Source organism: Cokeromyces recurvatus (assembly GCF_025118155.1).
Source record: "Cokeromyces recurvatus strain NRRL 2243 chromosome Unknown BX663scaffold_34, whole genome shotgun sequence".
Taxonomy (NCBI): Eukaryota; Fungi; Mucoromycota; class Mucoromycetes; order Mucorales; family Mucoraceae; genus Cokeromyces; species Cokeromyces recurvatus.
This window is the reverse complement of record NW_026251420.1, coordinates 1-18,803: the sequence shown is the minus strand read 5'-3', so window position 1 is coordinate 18,803 and position 18,803 is coordinate 1. Positions and strand designations below refer to the sequence as shown.

Here is an 18,803-nt window from a genome sequence, read left to right as displayed (position 1 = left end):
CACACATAAATTTATGCTTCTATCCTTATTCTCTTTCCTCATGTATCCTATCACACCTCAAATGAGGATTCTACAATAGGCTCTCCTCCCCCTTTTTACTGATGGTATCATTGATATCCTTTTCTTTTATAATATTTGTTACCCTTCATCCTGAAGGAAATTTTCCATTTTATTCGATATTTTGTGCCCGATAATTTTAAATTGCCGCGTTGGAGTAAATTTGATTTTTACTTTTTTTTTTTTCCTTTTCTTTCATACATATTAAATGGACGATTCATTATTAATAAAGGCCATCATCACTACCTCCATTCTTCTTATTACAACGGGTAAAATAGTTGAATACATATTAAAAAGAGCTAAACTCACAAAGTAAAGTTATTGGGATTTTGCTTTATACCAAAAAGCAAACCAAAAATACCATTTTATTATTAGGTACAAGTAATGCAGGCAAGACAGCAATGTACATTTGGGTAAGCAACAACAAACAAAAAAAAAAAAAAAAAGTGATGAACTTGCCGTTATTTATCATTTATTCTGATAGTTAAAAAGTGGAAAGAAACATCCTACTGTGTCTTCTATAAAAGAAAATGAAGGTCAAATTACTGTTAACAAAAAGGTAAATAATCCCATTTCACATATAAAAAAAAAAAAAAAAAGCAAAAGAAAAAGAAAAGACAAATCGCTCATAAATTTAGACATTTGAACTTATTGATATACCTGGACACGAACGTGTTCGTTACCGATATACTGATTTCTTACCTGTAACAAGATCAATTATTTTTGTCATTGATAGTACCTCTATCAGTCGACAGATCAGGCCTGTGGCAGAATATTTATATGACATATTAGCAAAGCCTATAGTACAAAAGCAGCGAATACCTATCTTGATCGCTTGCAACAAGTCAGATATGATTACTGCCTTACCTATTGAAAAGATCAAGACGTTGCTTGAACTTGAAATGTAAGTTAATATACATTAGTAAATGAAGAAAAAAAAAACACAACAACAACAACAACAATAATAATAATAATAATAATAATGATATAGTAATCGTTTACGTAATACGCGTACTGCACGAGTTGAACAGCAAGAAGAGGATGATGAACAAGAGGAGTTTTTAGGTTATGAGGGTGAGGATTTTAAACTAAATCATGTTGATAATAGAATCGATTTTGAATCATGTTCAGTTGAGAATCAAGATTTGGCTAATATCAAAGATTGGATTTTTCAATAACATTATTATTGTCCATTTGTATAATTAAAATAAACATGTTATATTAAATATAGATTCATTGATCTACTCTTTGGAGTTAGAATCTTTTACATTCAGATTTAAAATGAAACATATTTGTTCATGATGCTAAGAACAAGATTAAAAGCTATACACTTTTTTTTTTTTTTTTTTTTTTTTTTTTTTTTTTTAACTTTATAGAAATATAAGCATAATTGGAGAGTCATGCATGTAAGGGAAAATTTAATTTGATTTTTTTTTTTTTTTGATAACATTATATGATAAATAAAGAGTATAAGCTGATAGTATATAAATGAAAAAAAAACAAGTAATAATAGCAGAATTTATTTAGTTAAGTAGAAGAAGGACTTGAACGAGCAATTAATTTCGAAAGAATCAAATAAACAAAGACTACAAGTAAAAATATCCAACGTCTGCCTCGACTAACAGTATTTGTAATTGTATTTTCCTGTTGCACAACTGAATTATTTTGAACCGTATTATCACTACTACTCTTTTCTTTTGCAGTCCTTTTTGTTATATTGTTATAATCTACAATGGATGAAAGTTCATTAAGCTTTACTGTACATAATTCAGGGAAAACCTCTATACAGACACAGATTTATGAGTACATTTATATATATATATGCATGTATGAATTCTTTGATTTCAGTTTTACCTCTAAATTTTGGATTTCGAATATTCCATAGATGAGATCTCGCTGCGAATATTTTCTTTTCATGAACACCTGTCTTTATACTGCCTGTAGTAGCCTCATCACTGACCTACAAAGGTGTGTGAATAGTTGTTCCAAAACGGTTGATTTTTATTATTATTATTATTATTGTTTAGTACCATAAAACTTAATAAACCATTTAAAATGGTCGCAATCGACCAACTTGGATTCCATGTACTTGGATGAAAGTCACTCATACTTAAACAAAGACGAGTATCTGGCTGAAATCGACCTGATGGTGTTGTCATTCGAATAGAAGGTGGCTTAAAAGGATATTCAGCTGGAAAAGTAATTCGACCATAATATTCACCACCTTCATAAGGTGTATCAGGTGGGCCTTGAATAACATAATACCTATTTCTATATTAATAATTACATCTATTTTAAATAACCATTACTTTACCAGTCTAAAATATTACTTTCTAATGGTTTTGCTGTTATAAAAGGAGGCGGGCTTAAAGAAAAAAAGAAGAAGAAAAAAAAAAAAAGATAAGAAATCATTTTAAAGATTGAAGTTTGCGCATTTACTTTTTTTGGATAGCTAAATATTCTTTTGTTAATCTTCTATATGCTCCTTTTGTAGCCATATTATAATATGTGTGTAATAATAGAGAAAAGAAAAAAAAAGAAAAAAAAAAAAAAAGAAATAAAGGAGCAAAGCAAAATTATTTTTTTTTTAATGTAATCGAGTTTAGCAGAAGAAAATTCTTCAATATGATTGGTTCATTTATAATCAAGCTATGATTTCGTATGCACTTGTAAAATTGTGAGGGTTTTTTTTGTTTTTCTAAAAGTAAACTTTGTATTCAAATGAACGAAGAATTCATAGATTGGGACATTCATAAAAGTACAGACACTTGTACTGAACCTAATGATCCACTTTCTGCTTATCTTAATGATTCTGAAGTTAGTTCATGTTTTCTTTTATATACATACAAATAGTAAACTGCTCCTTTTTTTTTTTTTTTTTGGTTAGGAAGAATATTGTTCAACTTTTGTAAAAGATATTGATGATCTTTCTTTAACAAAGAATGGACAAACACCATTTATTGTAAACACTACTGTAGAACAAATAAAGCCATTATCATCTTCCTCAATGGAAATATCCAAAAAAAGACTAGATATAGAGCCGATACCTATAACTATTACTATCAGTGACCCTGTGAGGAAACAAGATGCTTTACAAAATAGCTACATATCCTATCTAATAACAACCGATGTAAATTACAAATATAAATATGTGTGCGTGTGTGTGTATAGAAAGATGGATAAAATGGATATGTATGAATATATGCCACTTTTTTTTTTTCTGTTATTAGACACAACATGAAAGTCTTAGATCAATAAGCCCAGTAAGAAGAAGATATCAAGATTTTGTTTGGTTACATGCATCACTAGTACGAGAGTATCCAGCATGTATTATTCCTCCTTTACCAGAAAGACATAGATTAGGTATGAAATGGGGTTAAGAAAATAAACAAATGTTAAGGCTATTATTATATTTAGAATACATAAAAGGAGATAGATTTAGTGTTGAGTTTATACAAAAGAGATTATTAAGGTAAGATCCATATGTAGTCTACTTGTATATCTTTATTTCTCACAATATACATAGTTTGCAATGGTTTTTGGATAGAGTATCAAGGCATCCTATATTACAAATGTCACCCTGCTTTCGTCTATTTTTGTCATTGACTGATTTTGTAAATAGACATGTATTTTATGTAAGAAACTTTATTCACTTTTTTTTTCTGTAAAAAAAAAGGAAGGTTATAATCAAGAACATGCATCGAATATATCCCAGTCATCTTTACTCTTTGAATCTATTAGTGAAACACTTTTGAATGCATTCACAAAAATAAGAAAACCAGATGAAAGGTTTCAGGATATAAAGGAACATATAGACAGGTTTGAAGAGAATTTAATCATTATTGAAAGACTTTATATGAGAATCAATAAACGACAAAAAGGTACATGTAGAATCTATTTTGTTATTAAAATAGATTTTATCCTAATTTTATTCTATTTTATTTCTAGATTTACAAAAGGATTATTCCCAATTTGCTAACAGTGTTGAAGGCTTATCTAAATTGGAAACTGATGCTACTAGTTTATTATATCAATTTGCAGAAACCACCAAAGCATATTCGAGTGTAATGAAAGAAATGACAAATATAGAAGAAATACAATTTTTGAATGAAATTCATGGATTAATATTGTATTGTCATTCAGCTAAAGTAATTCATATTTATAAAAAAAAACCCTATAGTACTAATCAATTGACTCAAAGAGTAAAAATATAATAAAATAGGTTATATTAAAAGAAAGAGATCAGAAACAAATAGACTTTGAAGGTCTATCAGTTCATTTGCAACAAACACTTTGTTTAAGAGATAGAATACAATATCCAGAACGAAAATATAATGAAAGAGGTTTAAATATAACTGAATATATTACTGATAAATTTGATGAAATAAGAGAAGGTGCAAATATAGCAAAACGAAATAAATTAAACAAGTTAGAAAGACGTATTAATGAGGTAAATCTTTTTTTTTTCCTTTTTTACTAGCAGGCAGCAGCTAAATGATTCATTCTTTTTTTTTTTTTTTTTTTTTTTTTAAACGTTTATCAAGTTACGACAAGATGTATCGAAAACAAATGACGATTTAAACGCATTTTCTGAACAAATTCTTGAAGAAATTAAAATAGTTGAGGAAACAAAGATGTTAGAATTGAAACGTGGATTATTAGCTTATGCAGATTGTCATATTAAGTTCTATGAAAAGGTAATAATTGTTATTGTATAATAGAAAATTAGCGTTATTAATTTCAAAGAAAAGGGAATTACAATTTGGGAAAAATTAATGTCTTTATTAAAAAAGATGGATGATATCAAAAGCTGATATTAAAGTAAATGCTTCTTCATCCAATTAATATAATATTCAGTGATTTGTTGTCTTTGTGGCATAATTTCATTATGTACTATAAATGATAATAATCTGAGTTTGAATGGTTTAAAATAATAATTCATTTAAATACTTTACATTCATGGTATAATCCCGCCCAATTCTTTAATTCTTTATCTTGACTAAGAGTCAATTTATAGGCTTCAGAAGTACCATTGAAGGCATTAATAGGATCAGTATCAGCATGGGAATATAAAATAGGTATCTTAATTAAGTTAGCTAAGGGCTTATCAATCATATTCTGGCCTGCATCAATAAAGCTTCTTACTAAAAGTAAATAATAATAATAAATATTAAATCATGCATGCATGCATGCATATGTATATGTATATGTGTTCAGATAAGCTTACAGGTGGCTAAGGTTGCATAATCATGTACTAATGGATCCTTCTTGTATTTTTCAACTTCTTCTTTATCATGTGAAATACCAGCAGGATCAACACCAGCTCTAATTGTTACACTTGGTACTATATTTGATAATGTACGAAGCGTATAATATTTTACAGATGAAATTGGCATAGATAATGTGATAAGAGGAGAGGAAGCAATAGCACCAGATAAAAAGCTTACGCCTTCATATATATCACTTTTAGCGAGATAATTAAGAATAAGGCCGCCTCCCTGAAATTATATATTAGTCTATGCGAACTAACTCGTATCTTATTGTACTATATGAATTTACCATACTATGCCCCATAAGAAAAATAGGTATGAGTCTATTTTGTTGTTTAATTTTTAGAATAGCATCATCAATATCCCTAAGAGCAGTATTATATCTGTAGAATAATATGAATACATTTACATACACATACACATCTACATTTACTTTACCCCTGATTATTACCATATTGTGTTGATTTTTTACCAGTTTCACCCCAACCACGTTGGTCATAACCATAAGATTCAATACCTTGTCTGGCGAAATTAGATAATAATCTATCATATCTTCCAATATGTTCACCAAAACCATGAATAAGTCTTGTATATTAAAAAAAAAAAAAAAAAAAAAAAAAAAAAAAAAAAAAGGAATTAGTTTAATGATCATGAATAGAATCTGTTCAACTAATTTACACTAGATTAGCAATGGTAGGTGTTGATGAAGGTGGTTTCCAAGTTCTTGTAAAAATAGCAGTACCATCTTTTGTTGTAATCCATTCAGTAATAGACTTTATATCATCTGTAGTCATAATAGATATAAGAAACTTTTTTTTAAAGAAAAGAAAAAAAAAAAAAAAAAAAAAAAAGGAAAAGGAAAAAGAAAAAGAAAGGAAAAAAGAAAGAGAGTGAGAGAGTGAGAAAAGTTTTATTATAAAATATAAGTTGATGTGATTTAATATACTAATAAATTTATTCATTTATATATCAATTGTGCAACAAAATTATAATGCACATGTGCCTACAGTGAATAAAATCAGATTTGGACACTCATATGATAATCATTTTCTGTACATTTTCTTATCTTTTATTAAGACATGTATTTAGCTATACAACGAAATAGTTTAAATCAATAAGGCAAGCCTAGTTATAAGTATTAAAAATATTAGAAAGTGAACAGTATCGCCCTTTATATAATCTATTGCAGAATTATCAAAATAAAAATGGAAATGATAAACTATGTGTTTACTATTCAAAGATAGACTTCTAACTGTCTCTTTTTATGTATTGATGTCTATTATTATATACATCATCATTAGTGAAGGTATGTTTATGTAATTACAAATCAAAGCTTACATCTAATACAATAACTTATTTTTATCCAAGTTAGTTAAAAGATGCTGAAAAAAAAAATGATATAGTTGAATACACTCACTTGCACAGTTATCTTGGTAGTTTTCATGGAAAGTTATATTCTTTTTTTCAAGTACATAGATCTGAATGGATATATCAAGACATATACGTATTCATAATAATACCCAATAAGATCAACCTAAGAAGAACAAGTGTAAATTGTTCTTTCCTTAAGCACAAGTTGAATATCTACAAAAATAGGAATATAATTATACCTATTGTTAGTAATAGCTTATTTTATATATTTATTTATTTAGTTATAGCATCATTTCTTTCTTTTTATTAAAACAATATACAAGCGGTATTCATCGACATACATATACAAGCGGTATTCATCGATATACATATACAAGCTTTTTCAAAAATTTTAGAATTAGACATCATTCATTAAAGTGTAATCTACTGTAAAGAATGAATTATTATCTAATTAATTAACAACTTTTCCTTTCTATCCTTAACAATTCGTTAGACACAAATTAAATTTCTAAAAACTATGTCAATTTTAAAGCTTAAAAAAAAATTATAAAAATAAAAATAAAAACGGGCTGGAAGGCCAATCAAAGCAACTAAAAGTTCTATTTATTTTTGTGACTTTTTTTGAATGCGTTGTTGTCTTTAGAACGAAGAGTCTTTTTATTTTCAATTTGTCTTTATACAAAGGAACATAACATTAAAAAAAAAAATAGACAAGATGGAAATAGCCGAATGGGATAGACTTTGGCAAGTAGTTCATGATACGCCTGATGACTTTAATTCTTGGGAACAACTTATTAGATTTACAGAAACAATGGATGGTGGCCTTACTAAAACATCACCTCCTGAAAATATCACTCGTTTAGAAAACGTTTATGACAGCTTTTTAGCCAAGTTTCCTTTATGTTTTGGTTATTGGAAAAAATATGCTGATTGGGAATTAACCATTCGAGGTGATGAAAGTGCTGAAAAAGTAAGTAAAATAAATTGATTAAAAAAAAAAGAAAAGAAATTATTAAATCATCATTTATTATTCTAGATTTTTGAAAGAGGTGTAGTAGCCATTCAAAATTCTATTGATCTTTGGAATCAATACATTGATTTTAAGCTTTCTCGTTCTACTTCTAATGAAGACATGGAAAGGTTTTTTATTAATACATATATATATAAATATTTACATGTCTATTTTCATACTAATATAATTGCATTAGTTTATTTGAACGAGCAGCAAATTGTATTGGTCTTGATTTTCTCGCACATTCTTTTTGGGACAAATATCTTGAATTTGCTGAGACACGACTTGCAAACCCTAAACGTGTTTTAGAATTACTAAATCGAATTGTTTTGATTCCTATGCATCAATATGCACGTTATTATGAAAAATGGAGAAACATTCGTGCTAACATGAATCCCTCTGAAGCGCTCAAACCAGAACAATTAGAACAGTTCACAAAAGAAATTAAAGAGGAAAAGAATATAACTGACCCTTCTGAAGTTCAGATAGCCTTAAAGGAAAAGTTCGATAATCAAACAGCTACAGTTTATAAATCCACACAAGATGGTACAAATAAACGTTGGGTTTATGAAGCAGAAATTAAAAGATCTTATTTCCATGTTAAACCTTTGGATCGACCTCAGCTTCAAAACTGGAGTAAATATCTTGATTTTGAGGAATCTCAACAAGATAAAACTCGTATTTGCGCACTTTATGAAAGATGTCTTGTCCCATGCGTAATTATTATATTTCCGAATGATAGATTCATAGACTGATTTCTTTTCTTTATAGGCACAATATGAGGAATTTTGGTTAAGATATGGACAATGGTTAACAAAAAATGATTTACTAGAACAGGCTAAACATGCTTACGAAAGGGCTTCATATATATTCTTACCACGCACTTGTTGTACAGTTAAGATTTCTCTTGCTTTAATTCTAGAAGAAGAGGGACGTATTGAAGAAGCTAGAAAGGTATTCAATGGTGTTTTAGAATCTAGTAAAGTATTTATAAATCTAAATCAGCTATACTATACTAAAACTAATTCAAATTCATATAGTGCCTACACATGTTGAAACAATTTTAAACTATGTTCATTTTGAACGTAGACAAAATCCCTCCGCGTTTGAAAGTATCATTCATACATATATTCATTCTGAACAATTGAACGAAGCTTCCAAAGCTTTCTTTACAGTTCAATATGCTAAATATTTACAACAAGTAAATATCCATATTATCTATTTCTAGTTTTAATTATTGACTTTTATTATTATTATTATTACTAGAATAATCAAGCTGATAAAGCAAGAGAAATTTATTCATCCTCAGCCAAGATGTACTCTCAAAACAAATATTTTTGGATGAATTATATTAACTTTGAGCTTAGTTTCTTTGGTAAATTCTAAATTAAATTGATGTCTTTTTATTGGCACTCACACATTATTTTCTAGACGAAAATTCGGATAAACGTATCCTGAATGTATTTGAAAAAGCACGTGAAACTTTGCAAAAAGAATTTCAGGCGATAATTGATACACAATATAGACAATATCTATTGGAACGTAGTCATTCTGTTACTCAATTCAACAGAATTCCTTTATTGATCTCTACAAACTTTACGTCTACTAGCGGTGCTAATGCAACACCCACAGCAACCACAGTAGCGCCCTCATTAAAACGATCTGCACAAGATGATGGTAATACTTACAGTTACGCAAAACAACCTCGTTTTGATGTACCTGTACAGCAGCAATATGGAACTTATTCTCAACCTTCTACTGATTATTATGCACAGCAACCTTGGCAAGTTTAGATTAAGCATATACATATATATCAATGTATATTTGTATGTTTAAAAAAAAAAATAAATAAAATAAAATAAAATAAAATAAATATACAATAAACTATGTATACACATTGAATTATTCATCTTTTTTATGCTTTATATGTATTAAAATTATTAAATTTTTTTGCAAGTCTTAAAGCCGTCTTTCCTGTTTTCTTTTTAAATTCTTGATAGGTTATTTTTGGCTCACCATTTAACACTTCACGTTCTCGTTGTTTCAATATGTGTGGCATTAAACAAGTCCTGGCTACTAAATGGTCTAATGATTTGTTATTTTGAGGAATATAACTATATCGTCGATCACTTTTATAGTCGATTTTTTTCCAATTTGTATAACATTCTTCTAGCCAAATATGGTTAACCAAAATGATTGCTGGAAATTTATTCAAATCTGCATATTTACTAGCACAATGACTTTTTTTTTTTAATAAGTAAAAAAAGTAGTCATCTTTAATAATCAATAATAATGAATACCTTGCACATATTAAATGCGTTGTACCATTACATAGAGACGTAGAAAGTTTTGCTCCAGAAGCAATTACTAGTGCATTGAGGAATGTCCTCTGAGCACCTTTATATCCTGTAATCGCAATAACCTACATTTGACACGTCATATAAGTACTTTTTTTTTTTTTTTTTGTCTTTCATTTTGATCATGAGAACGTACACAATCTATCATACCAGGGATACCTATCTTGGGTATAGGATAATCCAACAAGACAGAAAGAGGAGAACATAGATAGCCTCTTGCAAGTGTATTTGATATCCACCAAAAACTTGCAATGCATTTACCATCTTTAGCTGCTTGTATGTATTCTTCAGATGAACGATATTTTAATATAACAATGGTAGTCAAATCAGAATTATAATCATTCATGACACGGCCACCTAAACGTTCAATATAACTTGTTATAATAGGCATCATATACAATTTACGTTGATCTGCCATTACATCTTGTCCAAAGTAAATGAAATGGTTCTTAAATATGGGTTCTCTGTCATCTATTCCTTGAGGGAGAATAGAATTTAAAGAATTAGTATCTGTTGGATAGGAAAATAGACGTGCAGGACGTGGATTTTGAAAGTAATAAACATAAGGTGATGGAAGGCGATAAGGTTTATAGTCGAACTTTTGTTGAAATCGAAAACAATCATCTAGCCATTGTGGAAGAACAACTGGGATATTTCTTTTTATACATTCATTGTAAGTTTCCTAATTACATAAGATGATAAATCGTAGAAATAGATTTTGTTGTATTCATAACTTACACCACTAGCAGAAGTGCATACCAGGCATGTAATGTTTTTTGTTATTTCATTACTATATTCACCTCCATAACGATTTATTTCTTTGAAGATAGTTCTTTTTCTACTTTCCGGTAGCTGTAAATAATAAATATGTCATGCAATTCTTTTTTTTTTTAGCTATTTTACACACTTACATCTGATAACAAAATTATTTCCCCGGATAAAAATTGTTTTTTCCTATCATGCTTCCTAAAATCGAAATGATGTTAATAATATCAATACAAAAACTAATCCATTTAACGAATTAGCTTACTTTTGAACAATTCCCCTGATTATAGCATTTTTAACCCAAAATGGCTACATAATTAATTCATTAACACATGACAAACTTATTTTTTATTCCCCTTACAGAAACAGTTTTTATCTGTTGTAAAGAACAGTTATTCATTGAGATGTATAAATTAGGAATGTTATTCTCCAAATTCCCTAATGTGCCTCCATTACTATTTAACATGTTTTTTAACTACAGAAATCTTTTAATATAATTACTTTTTTTTTTTTCTTTCTTTTTTCTTCTTCTTTTTAATTACCTCTTGTTGTTGGGCAACAGGTAAGGCATCATCAATAAGATAAACAATATTTTCAAATAATTGTTTTTTTTTCTTATCAGTAACAAGCTGTACTATTCCTGATTTCTTCTTGTGAATGTTAATATCTGGATTAAGCATAGTTCTAAACAAGCACAAAAAAAAAAAAAAATATGAAGAGAAATTTTTCTTTTTTTTTTTTTATTCTTTACAAAGCTCAGTTTCTGCCTTGCGACTCACATAATTTCACTAAATGAGACAGAGTAAATTACTAGATTTTTCCTTCTAATATACAAAAATTATAAACAGTGTTTGCCTTTGTGTGATAATTGGGCTAGCATTTATTTTATTTTATTTCAATTATGCATCTGGTTGTTAACTTATTTTTTTTTTGTTTTTGCTTTGAATAAAATACAATTTTGCTTTCTTCTGGTATAAAGAAATGCAAATTTAAAAAAATTCTGATGAAGATTATAAACAATTAGTTTAATGAAAGTACATACATTATCAAGAAATTAAAAAATTCAAAATACAATGAGAATGGTAAATTTTGTCATTTTGAGAAAATTGAATGTTCATAATCAAAAAATAAATGTCACTTTCCAAGAGAAAAAAAAATTAATGGCACTAGGCCAAAAATGATTGTTCCTCTATGTCCAGAAATTTTGTTCTTTTAAAATAAGAGAAATAGCACAATAAGTTGAATCAAATTGACTTAAAGTTATGTATTTTTTTTTTTTTTTTTTTTTTTGCCTTCAAAGCGAATAGAATGGAGTTTTATTATAACGTCGAATGATTTGTCGTTTAGAATGACTGGCAAAGTTGTATAGACTTTCAGCAGGTATGACATTACATGCCTCAGCAATTCTATCAGACAATTTTTTCTTTAGTCAACAATTTGTGACGTTTCAATTTTCCTTTTAAGATTGCCCCAAAACTGCTCAATTGGGTTTAATTCAGGCGAATATACAGGCGGCTACATCAGCTTATAGCTACGACTTTCGATTTTCCTCATTATCAGTTTTGATTTATGTATAGTGCAGTTGTCTATCATCAAATAACTCCCTTTTAGATCTTCATTAAGATTCCAAGATATCAAGCAGAACATTCATGAATTTGATAAAGTGCACAGTTGTCGTACTCTTTTGATATCATTTCTGAACTATATTGCGCACTGCTCTCATTAATATTATCAACATACTCTGTAGCTGGTTCTAAAATAAATGTATCAATAGTATGTTTTTTGCCCTTTGTTACTTTTCTTTTCTTGCTTGTAGATGCCTTGTTACTTTGATTTTTTTTTTGGTGGTGGTGGTTTCTTTATCGTTACATGAATGAAGCTAGATGCTTGTATAGCTCGAATGATAGTATGAATTGGGATCTTTGTTTTAGTTGTCTTCACTATGGCAGGTATTCTAGTATCAGTTCTAGCCCAATTATTTCTTAAATTTATATGAAATACAGCTTCGTTAATAAAGATACAGTTTATTTTTTGTAAAGTCTATATCAGAGTCTTTCCATTTCATAAACCACTCATATCTCGCCTCTAAGTCATCAGCAGAGTGTTGTGGTTTAGGTAAGTTTAAATAGTTAAAATAACAAATAAAAGAAATAACAAATAAGATAGACAGAAGAAGTACGTTGAGGCTTGTCAATAAGTTTTTATTAAGAATTAAGCTCAATACAAGTATTGTTATGTGTTATAAATTACCAAGTAAGTGTTAATAATGTAAGAGTATTTATATATTTTGTGAATAAGGATGATGAGTAATAAGAAGATAAAATTACACCTTTTCCGGAAATTATTCGTACACTTTAAAAATAAAAATTCGTGCACTAGAAAAATAAAAAATCAAGCAGTAAAAAAATAAAATTTCAAGCATTATGTTTTTTTTTATTGGTGCATTTTTTCATTGTATCAAATGTACAAAATGTATCAAGTTTTTAAAGTGGTTTACGTTCCAAGCAATCATCAAACTTCCGGATCGAATATCTGCAGAACCCTCTCAAATCACTTAAAAGTACGCTATTGCATGCATCCCTTATGCGACTGGTAAGGGTTTCGCTTTCTAAGAGTGGCTCTCTCTTCAGTTTGCTTTTACAGACGGACCAAAACTGTTCAATTGGGTTCAGTTCAGGAGAGTATGGGGGCAGATACAAACAAAAGTAACCGCGACTTTCGATATAGCTCTTTATATCCTGGTGCTTGTGGATTGGGACATTATCCATAACAAGATAATTCCCTTTAAATTCCTCGTACTGATCCAAGATATCAATAGTATCGGCGATGAAATTGAAGCAATGGCCTATAACTGTGCCAATTGAACTGTTTCTTTCTTCTTTCTCCTTTCCAAGCTTTCTTTTCTTGGATGCTGTTACTTTTGGTGTTCTAACCTTTACGTTTATAACTCCATAAGGTGAAATAGCGCCCAAAATAGTTGTCATTTTAGCCTTGGTTTTTGGTGTCTTAACAATAGCGCGATTACCGACACGAGACCAAGAAAAAAAGCGTTTCATATTGATATGAAATCCTGCTTCGTCAATAAAAATACAGTTGAATTGATAATCAATATCAGTATTACCCAACAGGTTTTTAACCCACTTGTATCTCTCCTCAATCTTTTCAGGGCTGTTTCTATCTTCAGGATAAAAATAAGATTTCTTACAGCTTATTCTGCATTTTTCCTTTACAAAAGTATAGAAGGCAGATTTTTTTATCTCAAGTCCTTCAAAGTTCCTGGTTAATCTATCCCTCATTTGATCCAAGGTCATGCCTGAATCATCCTCATCAACCGAATTGATAAGGTACTCGCGATGGGCATCGTTCAAGATAGGAGGTCTTCCCACAGGCCTTCCGCTTCCGGGTTTTCCTTTGTTGACAAGTTCGTCTGGATCCTCAAGACTTTTTTTGTATCATGAAGTAGCTGTACTAGCAGGAACACCTATTTGTTTAGCTGCCCCACGAACGGACATACCCTTCTCACCTACAAGGAAGAAGAAATAGTCCATTTCTTCCTTTCTATAGTTTCGATACGTTTTCTTGTTGTTTTGAGACTCTTCATTTACTACCCGTTTTTTCTCTTTGGATACAACTTTGTTAGCCTTATGAGGTTTTTTGGGAGGCTTTAAATCTAAATATTCCCCATAACTTGTAATATCTGCAATAGGATAATCAGGATCGTCGACCTCCATCTGAAGTACTTCAACTTCATCCCCTTCTTCGTTGAATGATTTGCCTTTTCCATCTTCATGTATAAATTGATCCATTTTAATTCAAAATAAAAATGTGATATTTCTTTGAAAATAACAAATAAAAAATATTATAACAAAAAGACAAAAAAAAACGTTAACGAGACCGAACAATAGTTCTAAAGTCAATTATTTTTATTTATGAATTTAAAATGATGGGGGTATTTATAAGAATTGTTAAAGAGGTATGAGGATAAGATATGAATCAGAAAAGTGTTAGTTACGACCAAATAAGGTATGTTGTTGACAATGAAGTGTTAGTAATTTTAATGTTATTAGATGGAGCGGATCAAGAGAGATTCAGGAGATTATAGATAGAATTTCTTAAATAAATTTATGATCCACATGTTTAATCAAGAAACATGACATTATAAGTGAGCTCATAACAAAAAATTCAAAGTGCACGAAATATTAATTAGTCTAATGTGTTAATTTTTATTTTTAAGTGTACAATATTTTATTTTGTCTGTGATTGAAATTTTATTTTTTTACTGCTTGATTTTTTATTTTTCTAGTGCACGAATTTTTATTTTTAAAGTGTACGAATAATTTCCGGAAAAGGTGTATATAATTATTTTTAAATGCTTGAATATTCTAACAATGACCGGTTATTAAAACTGAATATAGAATGTATATATAATGCTGTGAAGTACAATACACTAGTTTTATTTGAATAACCTCTTTATTATGTAATAAATGATGGTTTATTTCTATTAACTTAGTTGTAAAGACGACTATAATCATAACAACCATAACAGGATTAGAAGAAATTACACTAGGTAAAATGTTGATATAATCCTGCATATGTACTTGTTGGATGTATTTTTCCATATACGTGAACTCTAAACCTTCTTTATAGTTAATATCAATTGCCTTGATATCACCATTAGTTCGTTCGAAACTATATAGCCAAGTAGAATATAAAGGCCCAAAGTCTTCAATAGTTTGATGAATATGTAAATGAAAATGCATATTTGGTGTGATAAAATCTTCACCATAAAGCACAACATTTGTTCTAACAAACTCAACTAGAAGGTTATGGGCTTGGTTGATCTCATAAGAAGTGATAGAAGGAGAGGCAAGAATACGATTTGCATCGACAAATCGCATCCAATTGATCATATGTTCACCAGTTAATCTTCCTTTTAATAAAATAGGTGAATATACCAGAATCCAAGATCGAAATTCGTCACCTTTCATATCCGAAAAGTTTGCTGAAATTTTTGAGCTTAATGGTGTAAATCTTGGAGGCACAATTATATTTTTAGCTTCTTCAGCCATTTCAGCAAGATCATTGCTAGTTAAAAAAGGTCTGATATTATGCTGTCCATTGCTTTTTGGTTTAATCCAATGCTGAATCATTCTCTTAGCAGTACCAAGATAAAGATTATGTAAACCATCTATAATGTTACAATGTATAATATCAAAGTAGTGCAATCTATGTAATTCACTCCATCTGACTCCATATTTTTGTTCAATATTTCGTCGTTCTAATTTTGTACTGGCATTTTTCCACAAAAGTGCCTGTTCATAGTTGCTATGTCTGTCTCGAAGACGCCAAGAAGAACAACCAACATTAGAAAAACACCTTTGGACTGGATTATCTGTACGGGCCCGAAACATGTCTACACATTTGTGACAGGGAACAAAGGAATTGATAGCTGTAAAGCCACATACTTTTTTAACTGCGGGTAAATCACAGTTAACCGAAGCCAAAGCACAGCGAATCATTCTTCCATTAGTAGCCATGTATGTAGGTATAGATACTCCTTCATATAGTTCAAGTAGCTCATTCACCATAGGTCGAAGAAAATTATTTATTTCTGAAAGAGCAGCTTCACGAGGGCCAGGCATCAAGCCAACAAGTATCATGTTTTGTTTTTTAAACCTCTCGTTACGAGGAAGGTTATTAATGATCAAATATATGGCACCTACATGATATTTCATGCCTTGAGTAGGAGTAAACCAATCAACATTTAAGCTTAACATTAATGAGCCTTCTTTTTGAAGAAATGGTTCGTCTTCATCATCCTTTTTGAATTCTTTAAAAAACTGACCATCGAAGATATCAAACATTATTCCAGGCATTACAGTTTTACTTCTCCATTCTTCAATTTTTTGCTCAAAAGTAGGGCGCATGAAAAACTTCATCAAAGTTGCCTTTACTGAGTTGTAAGCATAACGTTTGATTGGTTTGACCGAATCGTTGCTAGCATTTTTAACTACTAATAGATGATTGCATCGTGCTCTCATTCCATTAGCATACGAGGGAAGTGTTCTATTTCAGCATTTTTTGATTGTATTCGAATTATCTATAACTTCCTCGTAGAAATAAATTGCATTGCACTTCTCACAAACAACATATTTTTTGATATCTATTATAATGAGAAATTAGTATTAGTAAAAAAAAAAAAAAAAAAAAAAAAATACCCTTGCTAGCATAATTAGCAGAAATTTTAGATTTAATTGTTTGGAGTTTAGAGGGGAATGCATAATTAATTCCAAGTAGAAAAAGTATAGCATTCATAAACTTGAACAAGCTTTCTGTAGCTGTAATGGTTAAATTATTGGCTTGAAAGAATGTCAAGAAAATCATAATGAAGTAAGGTAAAGCTTCATTTTCACTAATGTTGAATAACTTTGTATCGTTAGATGCAAAGTTATCATTAGCTTCATCTATATATGAAATAAATAAAAAAGTTAGCATAAATAATTTATATAAAGATTATCATAGCAATATTATTTTTTAAAAGGTAATACATACATTCATCTACATCTTCTTCTCCTTCTAGATAATCCATGTCCTCTAATTCAATAGCATCAATGGCATTGTTATCTTCAAAAATAATATCATCGTTTGCATCATAAACATCTTTAGCACGATAACAAAAAAAAAGTTAGCATTATTGCATTTATTAATTGTAACATTTGAAATGCATATTTTTTATTTACTTTGTTCAATTGCATTTGCATCTGCAAGACCTTCATCAATTTCTTGATGTATACGGGCTGTATGTCCGTAGACAACCCTATATCCCAACTCACTTTGAGAGCAAGTTGAGCATTTGTATTCTCTTTGGTCTTTGTTTAATTGAACGAACATGTTGGAATGAATTTGTAAATTAATGAGTTGAGATGTCAATAATTAGTATTAGTAAGATAATAAAAAAAGGAGAAATTTTTTTTTTTTTTTTTTTTTTTTTTAGGGAAAGTCAATTGACTTTCAAATTTTTATTTAAGGTCCCTGTGGGACGTGCTTTAACAAGAAGTGAAAATTATAAATGGGGCTTGTCTTTTTTGTTTTTTTTTGTTTTTTTATTTGGATGCTGTTGTTGGTCTTGTGGAAATTCATGGCCACTAATTGGAATAAGGATCTACAATTTTTACGTATTTTGATGGTGGGGCTGCCAAATGAGCGTCTTACAAGACTTGACAATGACAGAACTGACAAAAGGAGTTTCATCAAAAATAGTCTGCCAGTGGGCTTTCCAGATACCAAATAGAATACTACCCACACTGCAAAAAAAACGAAATAGAAGGCGCAGTAGGCGACCTTGTTAACCAGAGAGGACAATGAAGTTGGAGAATAGTGTTGATTATTTGTTGAGGTGGGAACGAGTTATTGGGGGAAAAGAAATTAAGCGTATTGACCCAAATATCCTGTTTTTTAGGGCATAGGACCAAAAAGTGTTCTTGAGTCAAACAATGGATACAACGAGAACTGTCATGTAGATTAAGAAGAAGGAAGTGTAGTAACTTTTTGGTGGGAAGTTTACGATGAATTGCTCGAAACCAAACCGTGTAACTAGATGGAGGGAGTAATACAGACCAAAAAATGCGCCATCGAGGAGTGGACAGGATGATAGACGATTTTTGAGGAAATATTGACCGCCGCAAATGCTTAGCAAGTTGTTTAGGAGAGTCAAACATATCTTCGAGGCTTGAATAGAGAGGGGATAAAATCGGAGTGAGATCGATCAACTCAATGTTGGATAGTGGTTGTTCAAAGAGAAAATATCGACTGAAATTGGGCGCAAAGGCAACTTGATGATTAGCAAGGGCAACCTGGAATTTATGCAAAAGTATGGGATACCGAGCTTCACGGTCAAGACGATCACGAATTTTACCAGTCGAGGAGTCAAATAAATAAAAATCCGAAACGAGGATACGGCTCAAGTTGTTG

The 18,803-nt window shown here is 29.9% G+C and overlaps 8 protein-coding genes across 8 annotated transcripts; 3 read left to right on the top strand and 5 right to left on the bottom strand.

Moving 5' to 3' along the window:
- The first annotated feature begins 231 nt into the window (after positions 1-231).
- Positions 232-1,358, top strand: BX663DRAFT_522635 (signal recognition particle receptor beta subunit-domain-containing protein). The gene is made up of 5 exons (XM_051529406.1): positions 232-326; positions 376-470; positions 542-616; positions 696-961; positions 1,049-1,358. The coding sequence occupies exons 1-5, from the start codon at positions 266-268 to the stop codon at positions 1,233-1,235; spliced, it is 684 nt and encodes a 227-aa protein (XP_051378939.1). The 5' UTR covers positions 232-265; the 3' UTR covers positions 1,236-1,358.
- Positions 1,359-1,825: 467 nt separating this feature from the next.
- Positions 1,826-2,555, bottom strand: BX663DRAFT_442046 (ubiquitin-conjugating enzyme/RWD-like protein; the record flags this gene model as incomplete). The annotated part of the gene is made up of 4 exons (XM_051523495.1): positions 1,826-2,017; positions 2,088-2,322; positions 2,372-2,422; positions 2,497-2,555. The coding sequence occupies 4 exons, from the start codon at positions 2,553-2,555 to the stop codon at positions 1,826-1,828; spliced, it is 537 nt and encodes a 178-aa protein (XP_051378938.1).
- Positions 2,556-2,749: 194 nt separating this feature from the next.
- On the top strand, positions 2,750-4,871 carry BX663DRAFT_479036 (uncharacterized protein; the record flags this gene model as incomplete). Its single annotated transcript, XM_051524314.1, has 10 exons — positions 2,750-2,874; positions 2,945-3,187; positions 3,288-3,420; positions 3,475-3,529; positions 3,584-3,671; positions 3,734-3,938; positions 4,006-4,205; positions 4,280-4,507; positions 4,602-4,754; positions 4,809-4,871. Exons 1-10 carry the CDS (start codon positions 2,779-2,781, stop codon positions 4,869-4,871), a joined length of 1,464 nt encoding a protein of 487 aa, XP_051378937.1. The 5' UTR covers positions 2,750-2,778.
- Positions 4,827-6,164, bottom strand: BX663DRAFT_522622 (Alpha/Beta hydrolase protein). Its single transcript, XM_051529405.1, has 6 exons — positions 6,006-6,164; positions 5,766-5,912; positions 5,617-5,710; positions 5,285-5,555; positions 5,013-5,201; positions 4,827-4,950 (listed from the first exon to the last, which is right to left on the bottom strand). The coding sequence occupies exons 1-6, from the start codon at positions 6,119-6,121 to the stop codon at positions 4,874-4,876; spliced, it is 894 nt and encodes a 297-aa protein (XP_051378936.1). The 5' UTR covers positions 6,122-6,164; the 3' UTR covers positions 4,827-4,873.
- Positions 6,165-7,413: 1,249 nt separating this feature from the next.
- Positions 7,414-9,096, top strand: BX663DRAFT_441902 (uncharacterized protein; the record flags this gene model as incomplete). Its single annotated transcript, XM_051523487.1, has 6 exons — positions 7,414-7,668; positions 7,735-7,838; positions 7,907-8,426; positions 8,482-8,689; positions 8,751-8,911; positions 8,977-9,096. The coding sequence occupies 6 exons, from the start codon at positions 7,414-7,416 to the stop codon at positions 9,094-9,096; spliced, it is 1,368 nt and encodes a 455-aa protein (XP_051378935.1).
- Positions 9,097-9,609: 513 nt separating this feature from the next.
- BX663DRAFT_522612 (BRCT domain-containing protein) lies at positions 9,610-11,764 on the bottom strand. Its single transcript, XM_051529404.1, has 8 exons — positions 11,375-11,764; positions 11,194-11,307; positions 11,098-11,141; positions 10,979-11,033; positions 10,806-10,919; positions 10,204-10,749; positions 10,011-10,132; positions 9,610-9,950 (listed from the first exon to the last, which is right to left on the bottom strand). The coding sequence occupies exons 1-8, from the start codon at positions 11,510-11,512 to the stop codon at positions 9,626-9,628; spliced, it is 1,458 nt and encodes a 485-aa protein (XP_051378934.1). The 5' UTR covers positions 11,513-11,764; the 3' UTR covers positions 9,610-9,625.
- A 5,351-nt stretch (positions 11,765-17,115) lies between these two features.
- BX663DRAFT_489517 (uncharacterized protein) lies at positions 17,116-17,723 on the bottom strand (the record flags this gene model as incomplete). Its single annotated transcript, XM_051524904.1, has 4 exons — positions 17,116-17,170; positions 17,260-17,296; positions 17,385-17,492; positions 17,573-17,723. 4 exons carry the CDS (start codon positions 17,721-17,723, stop codon positions 17,116-17,118), a joined length of 351 nt encoding a protein of 116 aa, XP_051378933.1.
- A 280-nt stretch (positions 17,724-18,003) lies between these two features.
- Positions 18,004-18,550, bottom strand: BX663DRAFT_442096 (uncharacterized protein; the record flags this gene model as incomplete). Its single annotated transcript, XM_051523497.1, is given in 2 exon segments — positions 18,004-18,136; positions 18,150-18,550. 2 exon segments carry the CDS (start codon positions 18,548-18,550, stop codon positions 18,004-18,006), a joined length of 534 nt encoding a protein of 177 aa, XP_051378932.1.
- Between the last annotated feature and the right edge of the window lie 253 nt (positions 18,551-18,803).